Source organism: Macaca nemestrina, chromosome 6 (genome assembly GCF_043159975.1).
Source record: "Macaca nemestrina isolate mMacNem1 chromosome 6, mMacNem.hap1, whole genome shotgun sequence".
Lineage (NCBI taxonomy): Eukaryota > Metazoa > Chordata > Mammalia > Primates > Cercopithecidae > Macaca > Macaca nemestrina.
In genome coordinates, this window is record NC_092130.1 from 66,966,933 (window position 1) to 66,989,113 (window position 22,181).

At 41.8% G+C, this 22,181-nt stretch overlaps 2 protein-coding genes across 2 annotated transcripts in view; both read left to right on the plus strand.

Annotated features, from left to right (window-relative positions):
• The window catches only part of LOC105499974 (MCC regulator of WNT signaling pathway), a 480,351-nt gene that overhangs the window by 49,360 nt on the left and 408,810 nt on the right, over positions 1-22,181 (plus strand). The window lies entirely within an intron of this gene.
• LOC105499972 (testis specific serine kinase 1B) lies at positions 14-2,166 on the plus strand. The gene has a single exon (XM_011772874.2). It carries the CDS (start codon positions 176-178, stop codon positions 1,274-1,276), a length of 1,101 nt encoding a protein of 366 aa, XP_011771176.2. The 5' UTR covers positions 14-175; the 3' UTR covers positions 1,277-2,166.

Here is a 22,181-nt window from a genome sequence, read left to right on the forward strand (position 1 = left end):
CCTGGGAGACAGTGCCAAATGTTCCACTCCAGAGTCTTGGCCTCTAGGAGGCAGGAACAGCAGGCCTGGCCAGCCCAAAGGACTCTCTGTCCAGGATGTAAATGAGCACACTGCTGGCCCATGCCCCTCGGGGCTGTAGAGGGCAGCCTCAGAGGCACTGGGCACTCCTGGGACCATGGATGACGCAGCTGTCCTCAAGCGACGAGGCTACCTCCTGGGGATAAATTTGGGAGAGGGCTCCTATGCAAAAGTAAAATCTGCTTACTCGGAGCGCCTGAAGTTCAATGTGGCGATCAAGATCATCGACCGCAAGAAAGCCCCTGCAGACTTCTTGGAGAAATTCCTTCCCCGGGAAATTGAGATTCTGGCCATGTTAAACCACTGCTCCATCATCAAGACCTACGAGATCTTTGAGACATCACATGGCAAGGTCTACATCGTCATGGAGCTTGCGGTCCAGGGCGACCTCCTTGAGTTAATCAAAACCCGGGGAGCCCTGCATGAGGACGAAGCTCGCAAGAAGTTCCACCAGCTTTCCTTGGCCATCAAGTACTGTCACGACCTGGATGTCGTCCACCGGGACCTCAAGTGTGACAACCTTCTCCTCGACAAGGACTTCAATATCAAGCTGTCTGACTTCAGCTTCTCCAAGCGCTGCCTGCGGGATGAGAGTGGTCGAATGGCATTAAGCAAGACCTTCTGCGGGTCACCAGCGTATGCGGCCCCAGAAGTGCTGCAGGGCATTCCCTACCAGCCCAAGGTGTATGACATCTGGAGCCTAGGCGTGATCCTCTACATCATGGTCTGCGGCTCCATGCCCTACGACGACTCCAACATCAAGAAGATGCTGCGTATCCAGAAGGAGCACCGCCTCAACTTTCCACGATCCAAGCACCTGACAGGCGAGTGCAAGGACCTCATCTACCGCATGCTGCAGCCCGACGTCAACAGGCGGCTCCATATCGACGAGATCCTCGGCCACTGCTGGATGCAGCCCAAGGCATGGGGATCTCCCTCTGTGGCCATCAGCAAGGAGGGGGAGAGTTCCCGGGGAATTGAACCCTTGTGGACCCCCGAACCTGCCTCTGACAAGAAGTCTGCCACCAAGCTGGAGCCTGAGGGAGAGGCACAGCCCCAGGCACAGCCTGAGACAAAACCCGAAGGGGCAGAAACGCAAATGTCCAGGCAGTCGGAGATCCTGGGTATCCCCAGCGAGCCGTCGACCAGGGAGATAGAGGAAGGGCCCCCGCAACAGCCTCCAGAGACACTACTCTGAATAGGGGGCCTAGTGAGCTTCTTGCGGCCCAGGGAATAACATGGAGCTCAAGGCTTCAAGCCCGAGCTCTGAAGAAGTCAAGGGTGGAGCCAGAGAAGGAAGGCAGTCCCAGATGAGCCGCCATTTTCGTCAGTTTCCTCTCTCTCCCCTTGAACTTGGTAACCCACGTGGTTCTCGCGTGGCCCCGAGGTGGATGAGGCCAAAGTCAAATCCAAGGCTGAGACAGCCGTGCGACTCCTACTTCCCCAGAGCGTGACCCGGAGCAGGTGCTGGACACAGAGCCTGTCTCAGCAGAGGGGCCCCACTGGCCGCAGCGGCTGTGGCGGCACGAGCAGGAAGAGCAGCAGGAAGGCACCGCTGTCTGCCTTGCGCACCATTTATCCTCCTTTCATCCTCCCCGGGGCGGCTGCGTGACCCCGCTGGGAGGCCAGACCGGGCCGGACTGAGGGTCAGGGGGCCGGGCTGGGTTGGGGGTCGGGAGGGGCTGGACGGGGACGAGGGGCAGAGAGGCGGCGGGAAAGAACTTCGGCTGGGCCGCGGGCTCGCGGGCACTCTCGGCGGCAGCCTCCGGGGCTCCGACTCCAGCTCTGAGCAAGATCCATAAACTTTTAAAGAAGCCTCAAAACATACTTTTAAAGCATTAAGCTTTAAAGTGCTAGAAATCTTGTGCCCCATATGTGCTTCTTTCAGTATTATCCTAGATCCTCAGGAGTAGCATGGCAACTGGAGAAAATGGGAGGAAAGACAAGAAGAAATAGAAGCTGATTTAACATCTAGTTTATTCAGTTTTGATTTTTCTTATCTCTACTGGCTTTCTCCTGTTCAAACCTTGTAGTGGTAATATTTGGAAAAGAGCACTTGGAAATTATATTCCTGTTTTTAATACTTTATATTTAATCCTTCTCCTTGTAATTGATTTTGTAGCCAATTTACTCCCCAGCACCCCCAGAAGAAAGTTTTACAGACAAAGGAAAATGTTTGATTTTTCTTTTTTCCTTATTAATTTTTTATTTAAATGCTAATATCCAATTAATGGACAAACGAATCAGCTAATACTGGAAACAATGTAACATAATAGTGAAAAGCATGAACTTTTGATTTCTATAGACTGGTTTTCACTCTGCTACTAGATGGTCTTGGGCAAGTTGGTTAATCTATATGTCTCAGTTTCTTTATCTATAAAATGAGAATAATACAACTTCATTAGGCATGCTATTTATTAATGTGTTTGGTTCTCATAACCCTATGGGATGGGTCCTATTATTATTCCCATTTTATAGACACGAAATTGAGTAAAGTAAGTTTAGATCACTTGTCTCTGGGCACATGATAAATACGTGGCAGAGCCAAGGTTAAAGCCCAGGCACACTCCAGCTCGGAGTCAACACTGTTAGCTTTTATTTTTTTCTTTTTCTTTTTGAGAAGGAGCCTCCCTCTGTAGCCCAGGCTGGAGTGGGCAGTGGTGTGATCTCGGCTCACTGCAACCTCCGCCTCCCAGGTCCTGGTTAAGCAATTCTCCTGCCTCAGCCTCCTGAGTAGCTGAGATTACAGGCATGTGCCACCATGCCCAACTAATTTTTGTTTTTGTTTGTTTGTTTTTTGAGAGGGAGTCTCGCTCTGTCTCCAGGCTGGAGTGCAGTGACGCAATCTTGGCTCACTGCAACCTCCGCCTCCCGGGTTCAACCAATTCTCCTGCCTCAGCCTCCCAAGTAGCTGGGACTAAAGGCGTGTGCCACCACGCCCAGCTAATTTTTGTATTTTTAGTAGAGATGGGGTTTCACCATGTTGACTAGGATGGTCTTGATCTCTTGACCTCGTGATCCACCTACCTTAGCCTCCCAAAGTGCTGGGATTACAGGCGAGAGCCACTGTACCTGGCCCTAATTTTTGTATTTTTAGTAGAGACAAGGTTTCACCATGTTGGCCAGGCTGATCTTGAACTCTTGACCTCGTGATCCACCGCCCTTGGTCTCCCAAACTGCTGGGATTACAGGCGTGAGCCACTGTGCCTGGCCACACTGTTAGCTTTTAAACTACAGCCTCAAGGTATACACTTCTAAGACCACAGCCTCATGGCCTGTTGCAGGATCAGGAAGAAACCAGAGTCGGTACTCAGGTGTCCCTGAACAGCATCTCTGCCTCTAGTTTTCTAATGCCCTAGGAAGCCCTTCACCTATCCCATTTATATGTAGATGTCCTAGCCCCTTGTACCTCAAGACGTGACCTTGTTTGGAAATAGTCATTGCAGATATAATTAGTTAAGATCATACTGGAGCAGGATGAGATACTAATCAAATATGACTGGTGCCCAGGAGAAAGGCCTGGAACAGATCCTTTCCTAGTGCCCTCAGAGGGAGAAAGGCCCTGCCAACTCCTCAATCTTAGACTTTCTGGCCTCCAGAAGTGTAAATCACTACCTTTCTGTTGTCTAAACCCCTCAGTTTGTGGTACTTTGTCATAGCAGCCCTAGCAAACTAATACACCCACCACACCCAACTAATCTGGTTAGGCCCTTAGCACTGTTCAGTTAGCCATCTCTTCACCTCTTCTCAACTCTCTCCCATAATCCACTGGAAAACTCCTCCAATCCTTTCACTATGTGAAGCTCCTCCCCTTCCTTTCTCCCTCAGCAGATGATCTCACTTCCTACTCTTCTGAGACCATAGCTACCTCTTCAGAGGGCTCTCAATTTCCCTCATTCTTCTCTGTTGCCACTGGCTCCTTTTCTTTTTAGACCATTGTTCTTCCTACTATACACATTTTAGCTTTCAACAAGGCTTGGTCCCTCTCCTTTCCATTCTGCATGTGCCCGTCTCAGTGTTCATACCCATTTCCATAAGTTTACCCTGCACTATTAACTCTGAAGCTTATTCCTGTAACCAAGCTTCTCTTCAGAGTATAGGCCCTCATGATCAGTTCCATCTGCTGTCTCTTCATGCTGACCACCCTCCAACTAGCACACTCTGACTTCTGTACCAGCTTCTTCTCTTATCACTATTTTTCACACTCAACCAGACCCCAGAACTTACTTTTCCATGCCCTCCGACAAACAAAGTTGGCAAGACCTCTTGATTCTTTCTTTGCCTTGTCTCTCATGTACATGCTGATTCCCACTAGACCACTTCAAATCCTCACCCTGAGCAACTGTCCTGAGGAATTGTCCTTCCTGTTTACTCTGGCTAGCTTCCAGCCTGTCTTTCATACACTGCCAATGTCATCTTCTCAACATAATATTTTACTTATGTTTCTACCCTCAGAGGGCTGGACCTTTGTTGCATAGAGAATAGAGGCCCATCTTAAATCCAGCATTCGAGGCTCCCCTTTAATACAGCTCCAGCTTACCTAAAATAACTAAGGGAGACCAACTGTCTACATAGGAAGAACTTTAGCTGGTGCTCTGCCCTGCTAGGAACTTTATGGTCCAACATTAGATTTTAGCATTCCGTCAGGGATGACCCAGCTCAGTGGAGCTAATTCATGTAAACAAAACTGATGAAAGATTGATGTACCTCCCAGGCTTCCATTTTTCCAAGTTAGTGTTGAAAAAATAACTACCAAGTGCAATGGAACACATGTATTAACAGAGTCACACATACTCTGTCACTCCCAAGTTGGGAAGAGAAATAGGCAACCAAGTTCTAATGAGAAGGCTGCTTGGATCCAGAAGGGAAATCTGTGGCTAATCCCAATGGTTTCCTCCATCCGTGAACTCATGAGCTCTCCTGGCAGTTGCTTAGATCACAGTGACTGTTGTGATTGCATTTCAGGCCTGAATGTACAAAGATGTGACCTTGATTAGGTTTTAGTGTTTTCCCACCCACAGGATTATCTCATAGGACATTTTACTTCTATATGTTGCTAATGTCATTCACTGTGTTGGTTTCTTTGTTCATTCATTTGTTTATATGTTTGCTTATTTAGCTCTCAGCCACCTTATTTCCAAATTCTCCTCACTATATGGAGTGTCCTCAGAATTTCTCTGAATAGACTTTAGGCCATGACCCAGCAGCCTCTGAAACCCTGAACAGAACACCACCAACTGGTCTAGCCAGGGCCTGAAAATATGTGTACCACTCTTGAGTCAAAGGCACTAACACTGAATGAGGGGGAAAATGGACCTGAAGCAAAGAGGTTGAGAAAAAAGAGTGATGCAGAGCTAAAGAGGAAAACAAGTGAGGCATTTGTGAGGAATAAGTGCTTTAGTTTACTTGCATTACATGTCCCTTCACCCCCTATATTATTAGTCAGCCCTGGCCGCCACAACAAAGTACCATAGACTAGGTGGTTTAAATAATAGAAATTAATTTTTTCATGGTTCTGGAGGCTAGGAGATCCAAGATTAAGATGCTGGCTGATGGCTAATGTACTCTTTTCCTGGCTTGCAGACACCCGCCTTCTCACTGTGTCCTCACGTGGCACAGAGAGAAAGAGAGAGCTCTCTGTCTCTTCATATAGTTCTACAGTCCAGTTGGATTAGAACCCCACCTTATGTCCCACATTTCACGTTAATTACCTCCTAAAGACCCTGTCTTCAGATAGAGTCACATTGGAGGTTAGAGCTTCAGCATATGAATTTGGGAAGGGGAACACAATTCAATATACAACACTCCCCCTCAAAAAGAGTATATGTAAAGTTTCTGTCCCATTTCTTCAGTGAAGGAGAGCTAATGGATAGTGGGATACTTAGATATAGTGTGATTACAGATATAAATTCTTACCCAACATTATTAGCTTTATAGGTCTAGGTTATTAGCTAGATTGGGAAACAATTCAGCCAGATAAGTAAATCTTGTTCTTTTAAGATAAGTGAACCTAGGGGCTTCAAAGACAGTTCTATTAAGATGCCTACATTTTATTTAATGTCTTTTGGACTGTGAGGAATTAAACCCTTAAACTAAAAAGTCCAACTGTGTTTAGTTGGAATTAACTTACTTCTTTACAGAAAGCCAAACTATGTAGATGGGTTTCCCCTTAAATTCTTCCTTGAAATTGTGTTCTTCAGATGGGGAGGCCTTAAGTTGGGTTCGCTAGGATTACACTTGGGATCAACACCCGTGAGGGAGTGAAGGAAACAGGATTAGGCACATGGAGAAGTTGAACTGCGACAGACTTACAGGAGATATCTCAGCTGATCTTACAGGATGTTCTGGAAATAAGATGGTCCTTCAGCATAGCCAAGAGTTGAGGCAAGAGGGCTCGGTCTTTGTAGCCTCATGTCAAATAGTCATTGGATATGGAGTGTCTCTAGGGAAGGGGCATAAGCGTCTTCCTTCCACAGAAAGCAGTTCCCAGGAAGGGACTCAGTCATAAGCCTTCTGCAGCCAACCCTGCTGGCAACTGAGAGAACACGTGCTTCAGTCGGTAAAGAGGGGTGTGGTTCTGCATCCCAGCATCCGCTACAGGGAATAAGGGTGAGGGCAGGGGTCCCTAGATATTAGTTATACATTAAAATCTATTGACATTCTTCTACTTGGGATTCTTTTTTTTTTTTTTTTCTTGTGGTTAAGAGATCATCTTTGTACTAGAGGTTGAAGATTTTATATGTAGAAGCCCTCTGAAAATGCTGGGTTGTGGCCAGCTGGGACTGGTTATTAGTTGTAGAATTAAAATGCCCTGCATTTCCAGTCATGTCATTACAGGTATAAGGGAGGGTGGAGCTAGACCCCATTGTACACTTAATTGAAAATTACTGATAGATGATGTAATGAGGAGCAAGTTTCAGACAAGCCTGGACATTTATTTTGGAGGAGCTGGTTTCCACTGAGGTATGTGTGGTTTCTATAACCTTCCTGGATTTTTTTTCCTGAGATTGCTTATGTTCATTTGCTAGAATTAGCAGAGAGGTTATGAAGATGGAATATAGTCCACTTTTGTATGAGTGTTCCTCAACACTTGGCTGTTAGTTAGTGTGGTTAGGTTTAATGAACTCATTTAATAACAATATTCCTTCAGAGAATTTTATTGAGTACTAAATTCTTAAATTTAATAATGCAAAACATATTTATATAGTGTTAATAATGGTTGCAAGACTTGCAGGGAGTAAAATACAGGAAGGTTAAGTGTAATGGATTAATTAAGTAAGAAAGCCCAAACTACTTTTCAAAGTGACTCCATAATAATCTTCACTTTGTTTTAAGGAATAAAGTAGACCATATCAAATGCCACTTGTGTATGTTAGTTTAAAAGCAGTATTCAAAGCTAGCACATTTAGATCAGGGGAAACACAAACACAGTGAAATATTCTGCTTGGCAAACAGAGTTTTGTTTCCTGTACTCATCCATTAAGTTGAATAACTTGATTTTCTTACAAGTCAACAATATGTTTCTTCCATGTGCAGAAATCAGTGGGAACTTTCCAGTCAACTCCCAAACAACAGCAGTTTGTATCAGCAGCAGTCCACATAAGCATTTGGGAAATGTTTTTAATTGCTTTGATTGCATATTAGGGAAATGACACAAACTTCTTCTTATAGCTTTTTAAAAGTAAGCAATTCATTTAAATTGGCTAAGGGCTTTTAAGCTGGTATAAATGTCCTTTATGTGATACATTCAAAATTATCTTTAGCAAACTTTTGAGGATGATAAATGTGTTTTGTAATTTATTATCCTAACAAATTGGTTAGACCTGAAGATGATGTGTCCCTCAGAGTCCCTACCTGCAACATAGGGATAGAAAAGATATGCCAATTAGGAGGTGATGAGGCAAGAGATGATTAAATTCATACACCTTGAGTTCTCTAGAGTCCTCAAAGGCAATTTTGAGGATGAGTTTTGTGGATTTTGTTTATAGAGAGGTAATTACTCCAAACAGGAGTACTGAGGGAGAGTTTTGAACTCATTTTGTACTACCATCGCATTATAGAGGAGTGAATTTTAGGTTTCTGAAATATTAAAAAGACTAGAAGTTGTAGTTTCCAATGAAATCCATCCCCATCACATTAGGAAGGCCCATTGGTTAGGCATGTGTTTAGTTATTTTATTTGAGACATCACGAATTCTAGGGTGAGCAGCTTAATGATGTCTTCAGTGAACCTTTCCCTTTTCTTTGTTCATCTTCACATTTTGCCATCCTTAAATTATAGGCTTGTTCACATGCTTATTGCCCCAGGGTCGCAAGATTATTCTCCCCATGCAGGTTGCTGCTCCCCATGCAGGTGTTGCTGCATTGCCAGGTGCCATGTTTCAGGCATGAAGAACATAGAAAGAGGAAGTAGGAAATGATGACACCTAAGTCAAAAAAGAAAAACTTTCCCAGAACCTTCAGGGTTTGTTTCGTTGGCTGCATACTATTACGTTGTGTGGATACAGCATAACTAACTAGTCCTGGGAATGGATTTTGAGGGGCTGTTTATGGCACCCAGTCTTGGACTAATAGACATTTTGAAGGATGACAGTGACCTATAGCTCTCAGATCCAGTGTTGACTTATTGTTCATCAAGCCTCCCATGGTTCTAGTTTTGCTTCCCTTGTGGCCCTCATCTGCCAGGCTCAACCTGAGCCTGATCCTTATCTCAGGCCAGAGGAGGTAAGAGGAGAGTCCCAAGCACCCTGGGGCACAGCATCTACTTGCATTGGCATCCAGACAGGTTCTGGCCTGGTGTCTCAGTTCTGAAACGTATGTCCCCACTTTGCCTTATTTCCTGGGCCTGGCTGCCTGCCTTGGAAACCTACCAGCCCTCAGTTCCTTGAGGACCTGGCCTGCCTGGTTCTTGTCTGCTGCCTCCAGAAAGGGAAATTCTCTTTGAGCTTCTGCCTGGGTTCTGCCCTTGGCTGACAGTCTCACTTGATGATGCCTTGTTGCCATGGCTTCAGAGTATTGCCAACTCCCATGACCTAGATCCCTGACCTCTCCCTACCCATCTTCCCTCCATCCACTTCCACCACCCCCAGCATGGTGAACAAGGTTATACGTGGTTTAAGAAGTCAGATAGATACTAGATACTCAAAATTCCTAATGAAAAACAACACTCATCTGTCCATCTGCCCTATTCCAATTCTTTGTAAGACTGATCACACTTTTAGCTGTTTCTTCTCACGTTTGCCTCTATAATTTATAATAATTTGCTTACATTACTATTGCTTCAAGTTTTATTCAATTGTAGATATTGTGTATTGATTTTACACCAAGGAATATGTGGATTTAATGCCTCTCTCCAAATATGCACCGGCTTCTCCTTTACTATTCTCCTAATCATAATGTTTGATTAGATCAACAGTCTCACTTCTTGTCATATAAGAGAGAAATAGGATAGTTTCTTGTTTATGCCACTTTTACTTGGTTATTGGTTATATGCACCCAAGCCCAATATATTGTGTTTCTGTCTTTCTTGTGAACACCCTTTGGTGGTGTCCCTCTCCCGGCAGCTTCCTGAGAAGCATAGTGACAGCTAATGTTTTGAGAAATGTCTTGATTCTGCCCTTTCATTTGATTGATTGTTTTACTGGGCATAGAATTTGAGGTTAGAAATTGTTTTCTCTTGGAATTTTGAAGTGATTGTTTATTCTAGCACCCAGTATTGCTATTAAAACTAGGTGCCACGATTCCCAATCCTTTTTTGAGACCTGTTGTTGTTTCTCTTTTTCTCTTCTGAAAGCTTTTGGGATTCTGTCTTAGCCCAATGTTCTGATATTTCATGTCTTTTTTAAAAAAATCGATCCTGTGGTCCTTTGTGGACCCTATCTTATGGAAACTGATATTCTTAAGTTCTAGGAAATGTCTTAAATTATATCTGTGATAGTTTCCTCCCCTCCTTCTTCTTTGTCATTCTTTCTAGAACTCATCCAATGTAATTTGGATGTCAGATATTCCAAAGTGAGCTTATTTTTTAACCCTTTCTTTCGTATTTTCTAGTTCTTTGTTTTTCATTCCTAGTGTTGCTGTTCTATTTTTTGGGAGATTTTCTCAATTTTACTTTTGAATTCATGTATTAAAATTTCAGTTTCTGCTTTTAATTTTTAAGAATTCTTTATGTTATAGTTATTCTCTGTGCTTTTTAATTTTTTAATTAAAAAACATTTTTTTGAGATAGAGTCTCACTCTGTCACCCAGGCTGGAGTACAATGGCACGATCTCAGCTCACTGCCACCTTTGCCTCCCAGGTTCAAGGAATTCTTCTGCCTTGCCTCCAAGTAGCTGACATTACAGACACCTGCCACCACGCCCAGCTAGTTTTTGTATTTTTAGTAGACACAGTGTTTCACCATGTTGGTGAGGCTGGTCTCAAACTCCTGACCTCAAGTGATCCTCCTGCCTTAGCCTCCCAAAGTGCTGGGATTACAGGCGTGAGCCACCACACCTGGACTGAGTGTTCCTTTTTAAAAACTTTTTATTATTGTTCTATGAAAATTATGTCATTGTTTAACTGTATACTGATGTCCATGATAGGTTTTTGGAAGTTTTGTAATCTTCCAGCATTATTTCTGTTTCCTCTGAGTTCTTTTTTATATTTTTAATTTGTTTTTGTCTCTTTTATATTAGATGCCCTCTTCAAATACCTATTAGTCCTCAGTTGTTCCTGATATTTAAGGGCGAGGCATAACAAAGCTGATTAGAACGTGTGTGTGTGGGGGTGTGTGTATGTAGAGGAGGACTTGTGACCAGTGGGATTAACCGTAGGATGATCTAAGAGGGCTGTTTCACTGAGAAATTCTTCCCTCCCCTTCCTAATGTATACAGATATTTTCTTTTGGCCCAGGCAGTATCCCCAGAGGGATGTCCTTCAGTCTGCCACCTGGTTGGTATAAAGCTGGTAGCCAGGGTTGTCAGAGCTGAGTGGAGGAAAAGGAGCCAACAGTTTTAACATTCTCCATATGGACTTTGCCTGAATTCCCCAATTTCAGGATGATAACCTTATCCTATGAGTGGTAACCCTGAGTCCAGAAGCAACTGGGGACTAGCCACTGTAGAAAATAAATTAATTTTCTGTCTAGGTTTAGAAAACTTGACTGTGCTGGGTTGGGGGTTGGAAATAGAGTTCTAATGGCTTCTTACACACACCTTCAACTCATTCTCCTGTTTTGAGCTTCAGCTGCATTCACTGGCTCTCCTATTTCTGAGCCTAGCCAATACTTGCTTCAGTCTGGCTTTCTCTGGTGAGCTGATTCCACTCATCTATATGCCTTGTAACTTTTGAAATTTAGTTGTTCTAATCATCACTTCTGTTCTCCTCATTATTCTACCACTTAATTCTCATTATTCACAGTAATTATGTTCTATAAAGTTGCAGCAAATACTGAATTCGTAAAAATACTGAATTGTTGCTTCTAGTGGAAACACAGGATTAGATTCTTGTGAGCCCAGGATCAACACATAGCTTTGTGTTATGTATATTTCTTTTTAAAGACACCCTGTTTAATATGTATTGTTGATTCGTTAACATTGAGCTCTTGGCCAACAGCACTGTCCCTCATGCCGGAACAAAGGTTATCTAACATGTATTTTCTTTGCAAGGCACTTAGGAAACTAGACAGCCCTTCAGCTCTGTGCTTGGGGGCCACTTTAGACAGCGAAGTCTTCAACAAAAAGCATGAAGGTATGAAAAACACGACACTAAACAGACCATGAAAAGGATGATATTTACAGTATGAGATCCAGAACAAAGGCAGAGTGTTGCTTTGTTCAACGTCTGCTGAGAACTTGTGTGTTGGATGACTCAAATTTTTCACCACTCTGAGCACATTCACAAATAATTGTGGAAAACACGATGAGTATTGATTTGGGGCTACAAAGTTTTACTGAGTAGACAAGTTAGCAAACACAGAATCCGTGAGTCATGGGGATCTGCTGTAGTTTTGTGCTTTTTTATTCTTTTATCCTTTTAGGATGGTTTCAGGAGGGATTGAAAGAGAACAAGGAAAGTAACTAAGGATATTAAATCTACCACCTATAACTAGAAGTCTCTGTCATCCCAGTCATTTTTTAGAGGATTCACTAATTCCTGCTTATCTCCGATGCCATGTCAGATTTCTTCTAGCTCCTCCAGCTCACTCTGCCTCCTCCATCCTTTTGCATCACCATTGGGCTCATCCAGGTCCATACTCCAAGGCTCTTCAAGTCATCCAGGCCTGCTGCAACAAGCTGGGCCATACCTGATTATGCCACAACATCCTGAAGGTTATGTGTAGGTCTTTCCTATATCCTATAATCAATGATGCACTGGAGTTGGCTTGTACTTGCTTGCAAAAGCAAATTGCTAAATTTTCAGGCATTTTGGGAGCCATTATTAAACATAACCATTGTTAAAAATTAAATCATTAAATCATAAGGTCAACTAAAAGACAAAAAATAATTTAACTTAAAATTAAATAATAGAAGCTTGTAATCAAATAAATTACATGAACAGCAAATGTAATAAATGCTCAAACTCATCACTTACTATTTATTTTACTATATTTACAGTTATCCATGCTCTTGGGACTATTTCTATCTCTTGTGTCTGTATGGTGGAAATACTGTATCACGGTGTGGTACAGCACATCTCTAATCAGTCTCCTCACTAGATGTCATACTCAGTGATGTGGCAATGATAGCTTCGCATCAACCATGGCAGGAATGTATTTACCATGGAAATCAGCAAATGCTCCAAATCAAGGCTTTTTCTCCCGAGAGCCCACTGTTATACCTTCACCAACACAGCACTGACTGAATTAACTATAATTTTGTTGCTGCTGTTAAGGAGTCACTAATTTATATTCTGTCTTCTCTGTCCTTCAAATACCTCAGTAAAAGCTGAAAAAGTGGCAAAAACATTTATATGAAGCAATCTTACTATCATATTCTTATTTATACTGTCACTAGCATTAGCAATAGGAAGGACCCCAGGGAACTGGGAAGTGGTGAAGAAAACAGCAAATCACCCCTGGAGCCTGAGAAATTGACTATTTCAAGGACTCCAGAGCCTCATGGAGCGTGGAATTGAGTGGAAATAGAAATTAACTGACAAAGGCAATGGGGAAGGAATCAGCAGCTAGATCCAAGGATACACATTAGCTCTGTGGATATTTATTTAGCAGAAATAGTGGGAAAAATGAAGTGAAAACTGGTAGAACAGAGTCACAGGAAGAGAATCTGGGTCCTTCCTACTGTCGCAGACAACCTGACCCAGATGAGTGAAAGGGTCTTGTAAATGTGAACTTGGAAAAGTGAAGCTTTTATAGTTAACAGATGGGGATACAAAAATTGTCGATGCCTCGTTAGAATCATACTGCCTGGGAAAGTCTTAATGTGTGAATAACAGAGAATGGACCATTAATATGTTATTTCTCTGACCAGTTAGTAATGTTGTGAAATTAAAGAGTTTTATTTTCTCTGAGCAGTAAGTCTGGGGAAGTTTGTTGAAATAATTATTCCAGGAAAATCCAGTGGGGGTAAAAGTCATATTTAAAATTCTTTTGCAGAGACTGGGTGCGGTGGCTCACTCCTGTAATCCCAGCACTTTGGGAGGCCAACGCGGGCAGATCACTTGAGGTCAGGAGTTTGGAACCAGCCTGGCCAAGTGGCGAAACCCTGTCTCTACTAAAAAATACAAAAATTAGCTGGGCATGGTGGCACGCACCTGTAGTCCCAGCTGCTTGGGGAGGCTGAGGCAGGAGACTCGCTTGAACCCAGGAGACGGAGGTTGCAGTGAGTCAATATCATGCTACTGCACTCCAGCCTGGGCAACAGAGCGAGACTCCATCTCAAAAAATAAAAATAAATAAATAAATAAAATTCTTTTGCAGAATTTCCACTAATTGTAAACTTTTGTAAAGTTCAAATTACCGATTTATAATGTAAAGTCAGTGAGTATTTTAGAAGCTTGAATATATGATATTTAACATTAGTGCTTAGAATCCTTTGATTCCAAATAGCAAAAAGAGCTAACTGCCTGATATATACCTGGAAAGGCAGTTAAGCAGCAAAAAAGTCAATGTAGGAGGAAAAACAGAAAATAGTTGTACTGCTGTCCTCCCTGGCTACTATCATTGGTATGAAAAAACTGGGTTAATAGGCTTAATGACAGGCTCGATTTGAGAGACCCTTGGAAAAATAAACTCGTATGTCCTTTATATTTATAAAATAGAATAATACTCCTCCTATTTATAAACACACTGGTGTGCAGTGGAAGATACACCTGTGGCCTACTGTCACGTGGATTCTTAGTTTTGGTTCCAAACTTCTGTTTCGGGAATCTGTAGTATGTCTTTGAGAGAAGAAGAATTATTGTCAGGTTTGTATATTAAAATTTATTTTATAGAGATGATCCCTACTTAAAGTGTTATCCCTGGAAGTAAACTAAAAAATTTTATAAAGTTGCTCAAGGGATAAGGCAAAAATGTTTGTCCTGAGTTGTTTGGTATAATCTTCATATAACAGAAATTTTTACAAGTGACAAATGCTGTCAGATTTCTTTTTTCCTTTTAACTGTTATTACTTTGTGTTTAACTTGTTTTTGGTGCTGCTGTTGTTGTACTTGCTTTTTTTCTTCTATGGATACCATAAAATCATTCTTCTAAATTACTTTGCCTAATCTTAAATATGGGTAAACTTTGGCAAGATGAATGAATTCATTTTTTATTTCAATTGAGATATAATTCATATAACATAGTTCACCATTTTAAAGTATACAATTCAGTGGTTTTTAATATATTTACTGTGTTATGCAGCCACTACCATTATCAAATTTCAGACTCTTCCCATCACAAAGGGGAATGGTGGCTTACACCTGTAATCCCAGCACTTTGGGAACTTGAGGTGGGACGATTTCTTGAGTCCAGGAGTTTGAGACCATCCTAGGCACATAACGCGACCCATCTCTACCAAAAAAAAATAAGAAGAAGAAGAAGAAGTAAAAAATTAGCTAGGTGTTGTGTCATGCACCTATAGTTCCAGCTACTCAGGAGGCCAAGGTGGGAGGATCCCTTGAGCCCAGGAGTTGAAGGCTGAAGTGAGCTATGATAGCACCACTGCACTCCACATTCCAGCCTGAGCAGCAGAGCAAGACCGTGTCAAAAAAAAAAAAAAAAAGAATATTCCCATCACCCTCAAAAGAAACCTTATACCTATTAGCAGATATGTGTTATTGGATATATGTATACCTAGGAGTGTCATTGCTAGGTCACATGGTAATTCTATGTTTAACGTTCTTAGGAACTGCCAAACTTTTTCCCAATGAATTCATTTCTGTTAGTCACATACCCTTAATTGTTCAGTTCTCCTGCAAGTACGCATTCTTCTTTGGTTGGTTGTGCCTTTTGTGATGTTCTGGGAGAGACACAAAGAGGAGCTCTGTGATGTGCTGCTTGATGCAGCGTGGAAACTCATTGCTTTTTTATTGGTTTTGTCTGTAATTTGTCAGGAAATAATTAAAGGCCCTTTTTACCCATAATTGTGGTAATAGATTCATATACGTTTTCTGTCTGTTCTGCTTTCACTTTGCTAAATGGCTACTTTCTTGTACTCATTTTCTTGATGATGATGATGATAATGATGATTTTGCCACTTGTTAGGTGCTTTCTAGGTTCCAGGGACTACACTAAAAGCTTAACACACATTATTTCTTTAATCCTCACAATACACTTCTGAGGTGGATATTTTTAATCCCTTTTTCACTTGCCCAAACCAAGGCTGAACTGGGTAAAGAAATTTCACATGGCTGGAGGTTGGCAGAACAGCAGGAAGGTGCGCTAAGTTGGGGTCTCCCACTGCTTGGAAAGATGAACATATGTCTATTTAAACGGGGTTCATTAGATTTCAGTTTGTGCTGCTGTATTTGAAAACTGATATCATACCTGAAGCCTCTATCAAATAGAAGGGAAAAAAGAAGGCGGCCTTACACAAATCCAACATGTAGCTTTAGATGCTATATCTCCAAAAAATACATGAGGGAGGAAATGACTGCAAACAGTATGCAGTCACCTTCTAAATTCTGTAGTATTTAAGTCTCATATCCTTTATAAGTGACACTAGAAAAATTATTTCTTATTTTCACTTTTGTATGACTTTTTTTTTTTGAGATAGGATCTCACTCTGTCACCTAGACTGGAGTGCAGTGGCACTATCGCAGCTCAACGTAGCCTTAACTTCCCAGACTCAAGTGATCCTCCCACCTCAGCCTCCTGAGTAGCTGGGACTACAGGCGTGTGCCACCATGCCTGGCTTATTTTTGTATTTTTTTTAGAGACAGGGTTTCACCATGTTGCCCAGGCTGGTCTCAAACTCCTGGCCTCAAGCAATCTGCCCCCTTCGGCCGCCCAAAGTGCTGGAATTACAGGCGCGAGTCACTGTGCCTGGCCTTGTATGACATTTTAATGTTGTCCCTTACACCTGTGCATAATAAATCTAGAAAAATGCAGTTTAATGTCATTGGCTTTTAGCACTCCAAGGTGAGAAGTTCTTTCCAAGTTTTGTCATGGTTGTGGCTTTTCAAATGCTAAAACTGTTTGGTACCTCAGTGGACTTCCCTTGCTGCACTGGTGCACAGGGAAATCACTGACCTCTTAGGCAACAATGGTTAAAGCCATAACAGCATTTCCCTAAATGAAAGCATGGCCGCTGGTAGCTTAGTAACAAGCAGCTCTGCTTTATGAAGTATGGGAGTTTTCCTAAAATGCCTGTATATTTTAAAACAATTGTAGGTATTTTGGAAAGGTATATATTAGGCAGGAGCATAAAAAAGCAATTCATGGCCGGGCGCAGTGGCGCACGCCTGTAATCCCAACACCTTGGGAGGCCTAGGTGGGCGGATCATGAGGTCAGGAGATTGAGACCATCCTGGCCAACATGGTGAAATCCCGTCTCTACTAAAATACAAAAGATTAGCCAGGCGTGGTGGCACGCATCTGTAGTCCCAGCTACTTGGGAGGCTGAGGCAGGGGAATCACTTGAACTCGGGAGGCAGAGGTTGCAGTGAGCCAAGATCGTAACATTGCACTCCAACCTGGTGACAGAGCAAGAGTCCGTCTCAAAAAAAAAAAATAAAATAAAAAGGCAATTCACACGGTAAGAAACACCAGTGACCAATATGTAAATCCAATAGGCAAATAAAATCATTGACCAATTTTGTCAATAATTTTCAACTCATTGACAAAAATAATTGTCAAAAAATGTAAAATAAAATGAGATATCAATTTTATCTATTATTGAAGAAGTAATATATGCATGTGGTACAAAATTCCCGAATTAAAAATTATTTAAAATGAAAAGTATGTTTTTCTCCTCTCATGCTATTTTGTTTTCTAGTCACTTCATCTAACTGCCCAAGGGCATCTACCATTACCTGTTTAATGGTTGTCCATGAACATGTATGTGTATACATATACATGCATTCATGTATAGATATATATGTACGTAGAATATACTGTACACACTCTGTACCTTGCATTCTTACATAACAATTATTATTAGAAACTTTTCCATATCAATACATAGATAGCTGCCATGTTCTTTAGCCACCTGCTCCCTCCGCCCCTTTTTTTTTTTTTTTGAGATGGAGTCTCACTCTGTGCCCAGGCTGGCATGCAGTGGTGCGATCTCGGCTCACTGCAAGCTCTGCCTCCCAGGTTCACGCCATTCTCCTGCCTCAGCCCCCCGAGTAGCTGGGACTACAGGCGCCCGCCACCACGCCCGGCTAATTTTTTTGCATTTTTTTAGTAGAGACGGGGTTACACCATGTTAGTCAGGATGGTCTCAATCTCCTAACCTCGTGATCTGCTGGCTTTGGCCTCCCAAAGTGTTGAGATTACAGGCGTGAGCCACCGCGCCTGGCCCACTTTTTTTTTTTTTTTTTTTTTTTTTTTTTTTTAAAGAGAAGGGATCTCTTGTTGCCCAGGCTGGAGTGCAGAGGCTATACACAGGTGTGATCACAGCACACTACAACCACAAACTCCTGTGCTCAAGCAATCCTCCTGCTTTAGTCTCCTGAGTAGATGAGACTACAGGTGTGTGCCAGCACACCCAGCTCTCTAACATTGTTTAAATGAACATTTTTAAGCACACAGAAAAGTTGGGACCTTATTCTTTTTAAGAGTTGCATAGGTCCCTTCCAAGATGACCAAATACGAACAGCTCCAGTCTGCAGCTCCCAGCATGATCAACGCAGAAGGCGGGTGATTTCTGCATTTCCAACTGAGCCTCCACTGGTGATACCCAGGCAAACAGGGTCTGGAGTGGACCTCCAGGAAACTCCAACAGACCTGCAGCTGAGGGACCTGACTGTTAGAAGGAAAACTAACAAACAAAAAGGAATAGCATCAACATCAACAAAACGGACATCCACACCAAAACTCCATCTGCAGGTAACCAACATCAGAAACCAAAGGTAGATAAAACCACAAAGGTGGGGAGAAACCAGAACAGAAAAGCTGAAAATTCTAAAAACCAGAGCACCTCTTCTCCTCCAAAGGATCGCAGCTCCTCACCAGCAATGGAACAAAGCTGGACAGAGAATGACTTTGATGAGTTGACAGAAGTAGGCTTCAGAAGGTTGGTAATAACAAACTTCTCCGAGCTAAAGGAGGATGTTCAAACCCATCGCAAGGAAGCTAAAAACCTTGAAAAAAGATTAGATAATGGCTAACTAGAATAAACAGTGTAGAAAAGACCTTAAATGACCTGATGGAGCTGAAAACCATGGCACGAGAACTATGTGATGCATGCACAAGCTTCAATAGCTGATTCGATCAAGTTGAAGAAAGGGTATCAGTGATTGAAGATCAAATTAACGAAAAAAAGCAGGAAGAGAAGATTAGAGAAAAAAGAGTAAAAAGAAATGAACAAAGCCTCCAAGAAATACGGGACTATGTGAAAAGACCAAATCTACGTCTGATTGGTGTACCTGAAAGTGACAGGGAGAATGGAACCAAGTTGGAAAACACTCTTCAGGATATTATCCAGCAGAGCTTCCCCACCCTAGCAAGGTAGGCCAACATTCAAATTCAGGAAATACAGAGAATGCCACAAAGATACTCCTCGAGAAGAGCAACCCAAAGACGCATAATTGTCAGATTCACCAAGGTTGAAATGATGGAAAAAATGTTAAGGGCAGCCAGACAGAATGGTCAAGTTACCCACAAAGGGAGGCCCATCAGACTAACAGTGGATCCCTCGGCAGAAACTCTACGCACCAGAAGAGAGTGGGGGCCAATATTCAACATTCTTAAAGAAAAGAATTTTCAACCCACAATTTTATATCCAGCCAAACTAAGCTTCATAAGTGAAGGAGAAATAAAATCCTTTGCAGACAAGCAAATGCTGAGAGATTTTGTCATCCCCAGGCCTGCCTTACAATAGCTCCTGAAGGAAGCACTCAACAGGAAAAGGAACAACTGGTACCAACCACTGCAAAAACATGCCAAATTGTAAAGACCATCAATGCTAGGAAGAAACTGCATCAACCAATGGGCAAAATAACCAGCTAACATCATAATGACAGGATCACATTCACACATAAAAATATTAACCTTCAACATAAATGGGCTCAATGCCCCAATTAAAAGACACAGACTGACAAATTGGGTAAAGAGTCAAGACCCATCAGTGTGCTGTATTTAGGAGACCCATCTCACATACAGAGACACAGAGAGGCTCAAAATAAAGGGATGGAGGAAGATCTACCAAGCAAATGGAAAGCAAAAAAAAAAAAAAAAAAAAAAAAAAAAAAAAAAAAAAAGCAGGCTTTCAATCCTAGTCTCTGATAAAATGGACTTTAAACCAACAAAGATCACAAGAGACAAAGAAGGCCATTACATAATGGTAAAGGGATCAATTCAACAAGAAGAGCTAACTGTCCTAAATAGATATGCACCCAATACAGGAGCACCCAGACTCATAAAGCAAGTCCTTAGAGACATACAAAGAGACTTAGACTCCCACATAATAATAATGGGAGACTTTAACACCCCACTGTCAATATTAGACAGATCAATGAGACAGAAGGTTAACAAGGATATCCAGGACTTGAACTCAGCTCTGCACCAAGCAGACCTAATAGACATCTACATAACTCTCCATGCCAATCAACAGAATATAGATTCTTCTCAGCACCACATCACACTTATTCCAAAATTGACCACATAGTTGGAAGTAAAGCACTCCTCAGCAAATGTAAAAGAACAGAAATTATAACTGTCTCTCAGACCACAGTGCATTCAAATTAGAATTCGAGATTAAGAAACTCACTCAAAACCTCACAACTACATGGAAACTGAACAACCTGCTCCTGAATGACTACTGGGTACATAACGAAATGAAGGCAGACATAAAGATGTTTGTTCTTTGAAACCAATGAGAACAAGAACACAACATACCAGAATCTCTGGGACACATCTAAGCAGTGTGTAGAGGGAAATTTATAGCACTAAATGTCCACAAGAGAAAGCAGGAAAGATTTAAAATTGACACCCTAACATCACAATTAAAAGAACTAGAGAAGCATGAGCAAACAAATTCAAAACTAGCAGTAGACAAGAAATAACTAAGATCAGAGTAGAACTCAAGGAGATAGAGACACAAAATACCCTTCAAAAAAATCAGTGAATCCAGGAGCTGGTTGTTTGAAAAGATAACAAAATTGATAGACTGCTAGCAAGAATAATTAAGAAGAAAAGAGAGAAGAATCAAATAGATGCAACAAAAAATGATAAAGGGGATATCACTACCGATCCCACAGAAATAAAAACTAACATCAGAGAATACTATAAACACCTCTACACAAATAAACTAGAAAATCTAGAAGAAATGGATAAATTCCTGGACACTATACCTTCCCAAGAAGTTGAATCTCTGAATAGACCAATAACAGGCTCTGAAATTGAGGCAATAATCAATAGCCTACCAACAAAAAAAAGTCCAGGACCAGACAGATTCACAACAGAATTCTCCCAGAGGTACAAAGAGGAGCTGGTACCATTCCTTTTGAAACTATTCCAATCAATAGAAAAAGAAGGAACCCTCCCTAACTCATTTTATGAGGCCAGCATCATTCTGATACCAAAGCGTGCTGAGACACAACAAAAAAAGAGAATTTTAGACTAATATCCCTGATGAACATCAATGCAAAAATCTTCAATAAAATACTGGCAAACTGAATCCAGCAGCACATCAAAAAACTTATCCAGCACGATCAGCTGGGCTTCATCCCTGGGATGCAAGGCTGGTTCAACATATGCAAATCAATAAACATAATCCAGCATGTAAACAGAACCAAAGACAAAAACCACATAATTATCTCGATAGATGCAGAAAAGGCCTTCAACAAAATTCAACAGCCCTTCATACTAAAAACTCTCAATAAACTAGATATTGATGGGGCTCACCTCAAAATAATAAGAGCTGTTTATAACAAACCCACAGTCAATATCATACTGAATGGTCAAAAACTGGAAGCATTCCCTTTGAAAACTGGGACAAGACTGTGACACCCTCTCTCACCACTCCTTTTCAACATAGTGTTGGAAGTTCTGGCCAGGGCAATCAGGCAAGAGAAAGAAATCAAGGGTATTCAATTAGGAAAAGAGGAAGTCAAATTGTCCCTGTTTGCAGATGACATGATTGCATATTTAGAAAACCCCATCTTCTCAGCCCAAAATCTCCTTAAGCTGATAAGAAACTTCAGCAAAGTCTCAGGATACAAAATCAATGTGCAAAAATCACAAGAATTCCTATACACCAATAACAGACAAACAGAGAGCCAAATCATAAGTGAACTCCCATTCACAATTGCTACTAAGAGAGTAAAATAACTAGGAATACAGCTTACAAGGGATGTGAAGGACCTCTTCAAGGAGAACTACAAACCACTGTTCAGTGAAATAAAGGAGGACACAAACAAATGGAAGAACATTCCATGCTCATGGATAGGAAGAATCAGTATCATGAAAATGACCATACTACCCAAGGTAATTTATAGATTCAATGCCATCCCCCTCA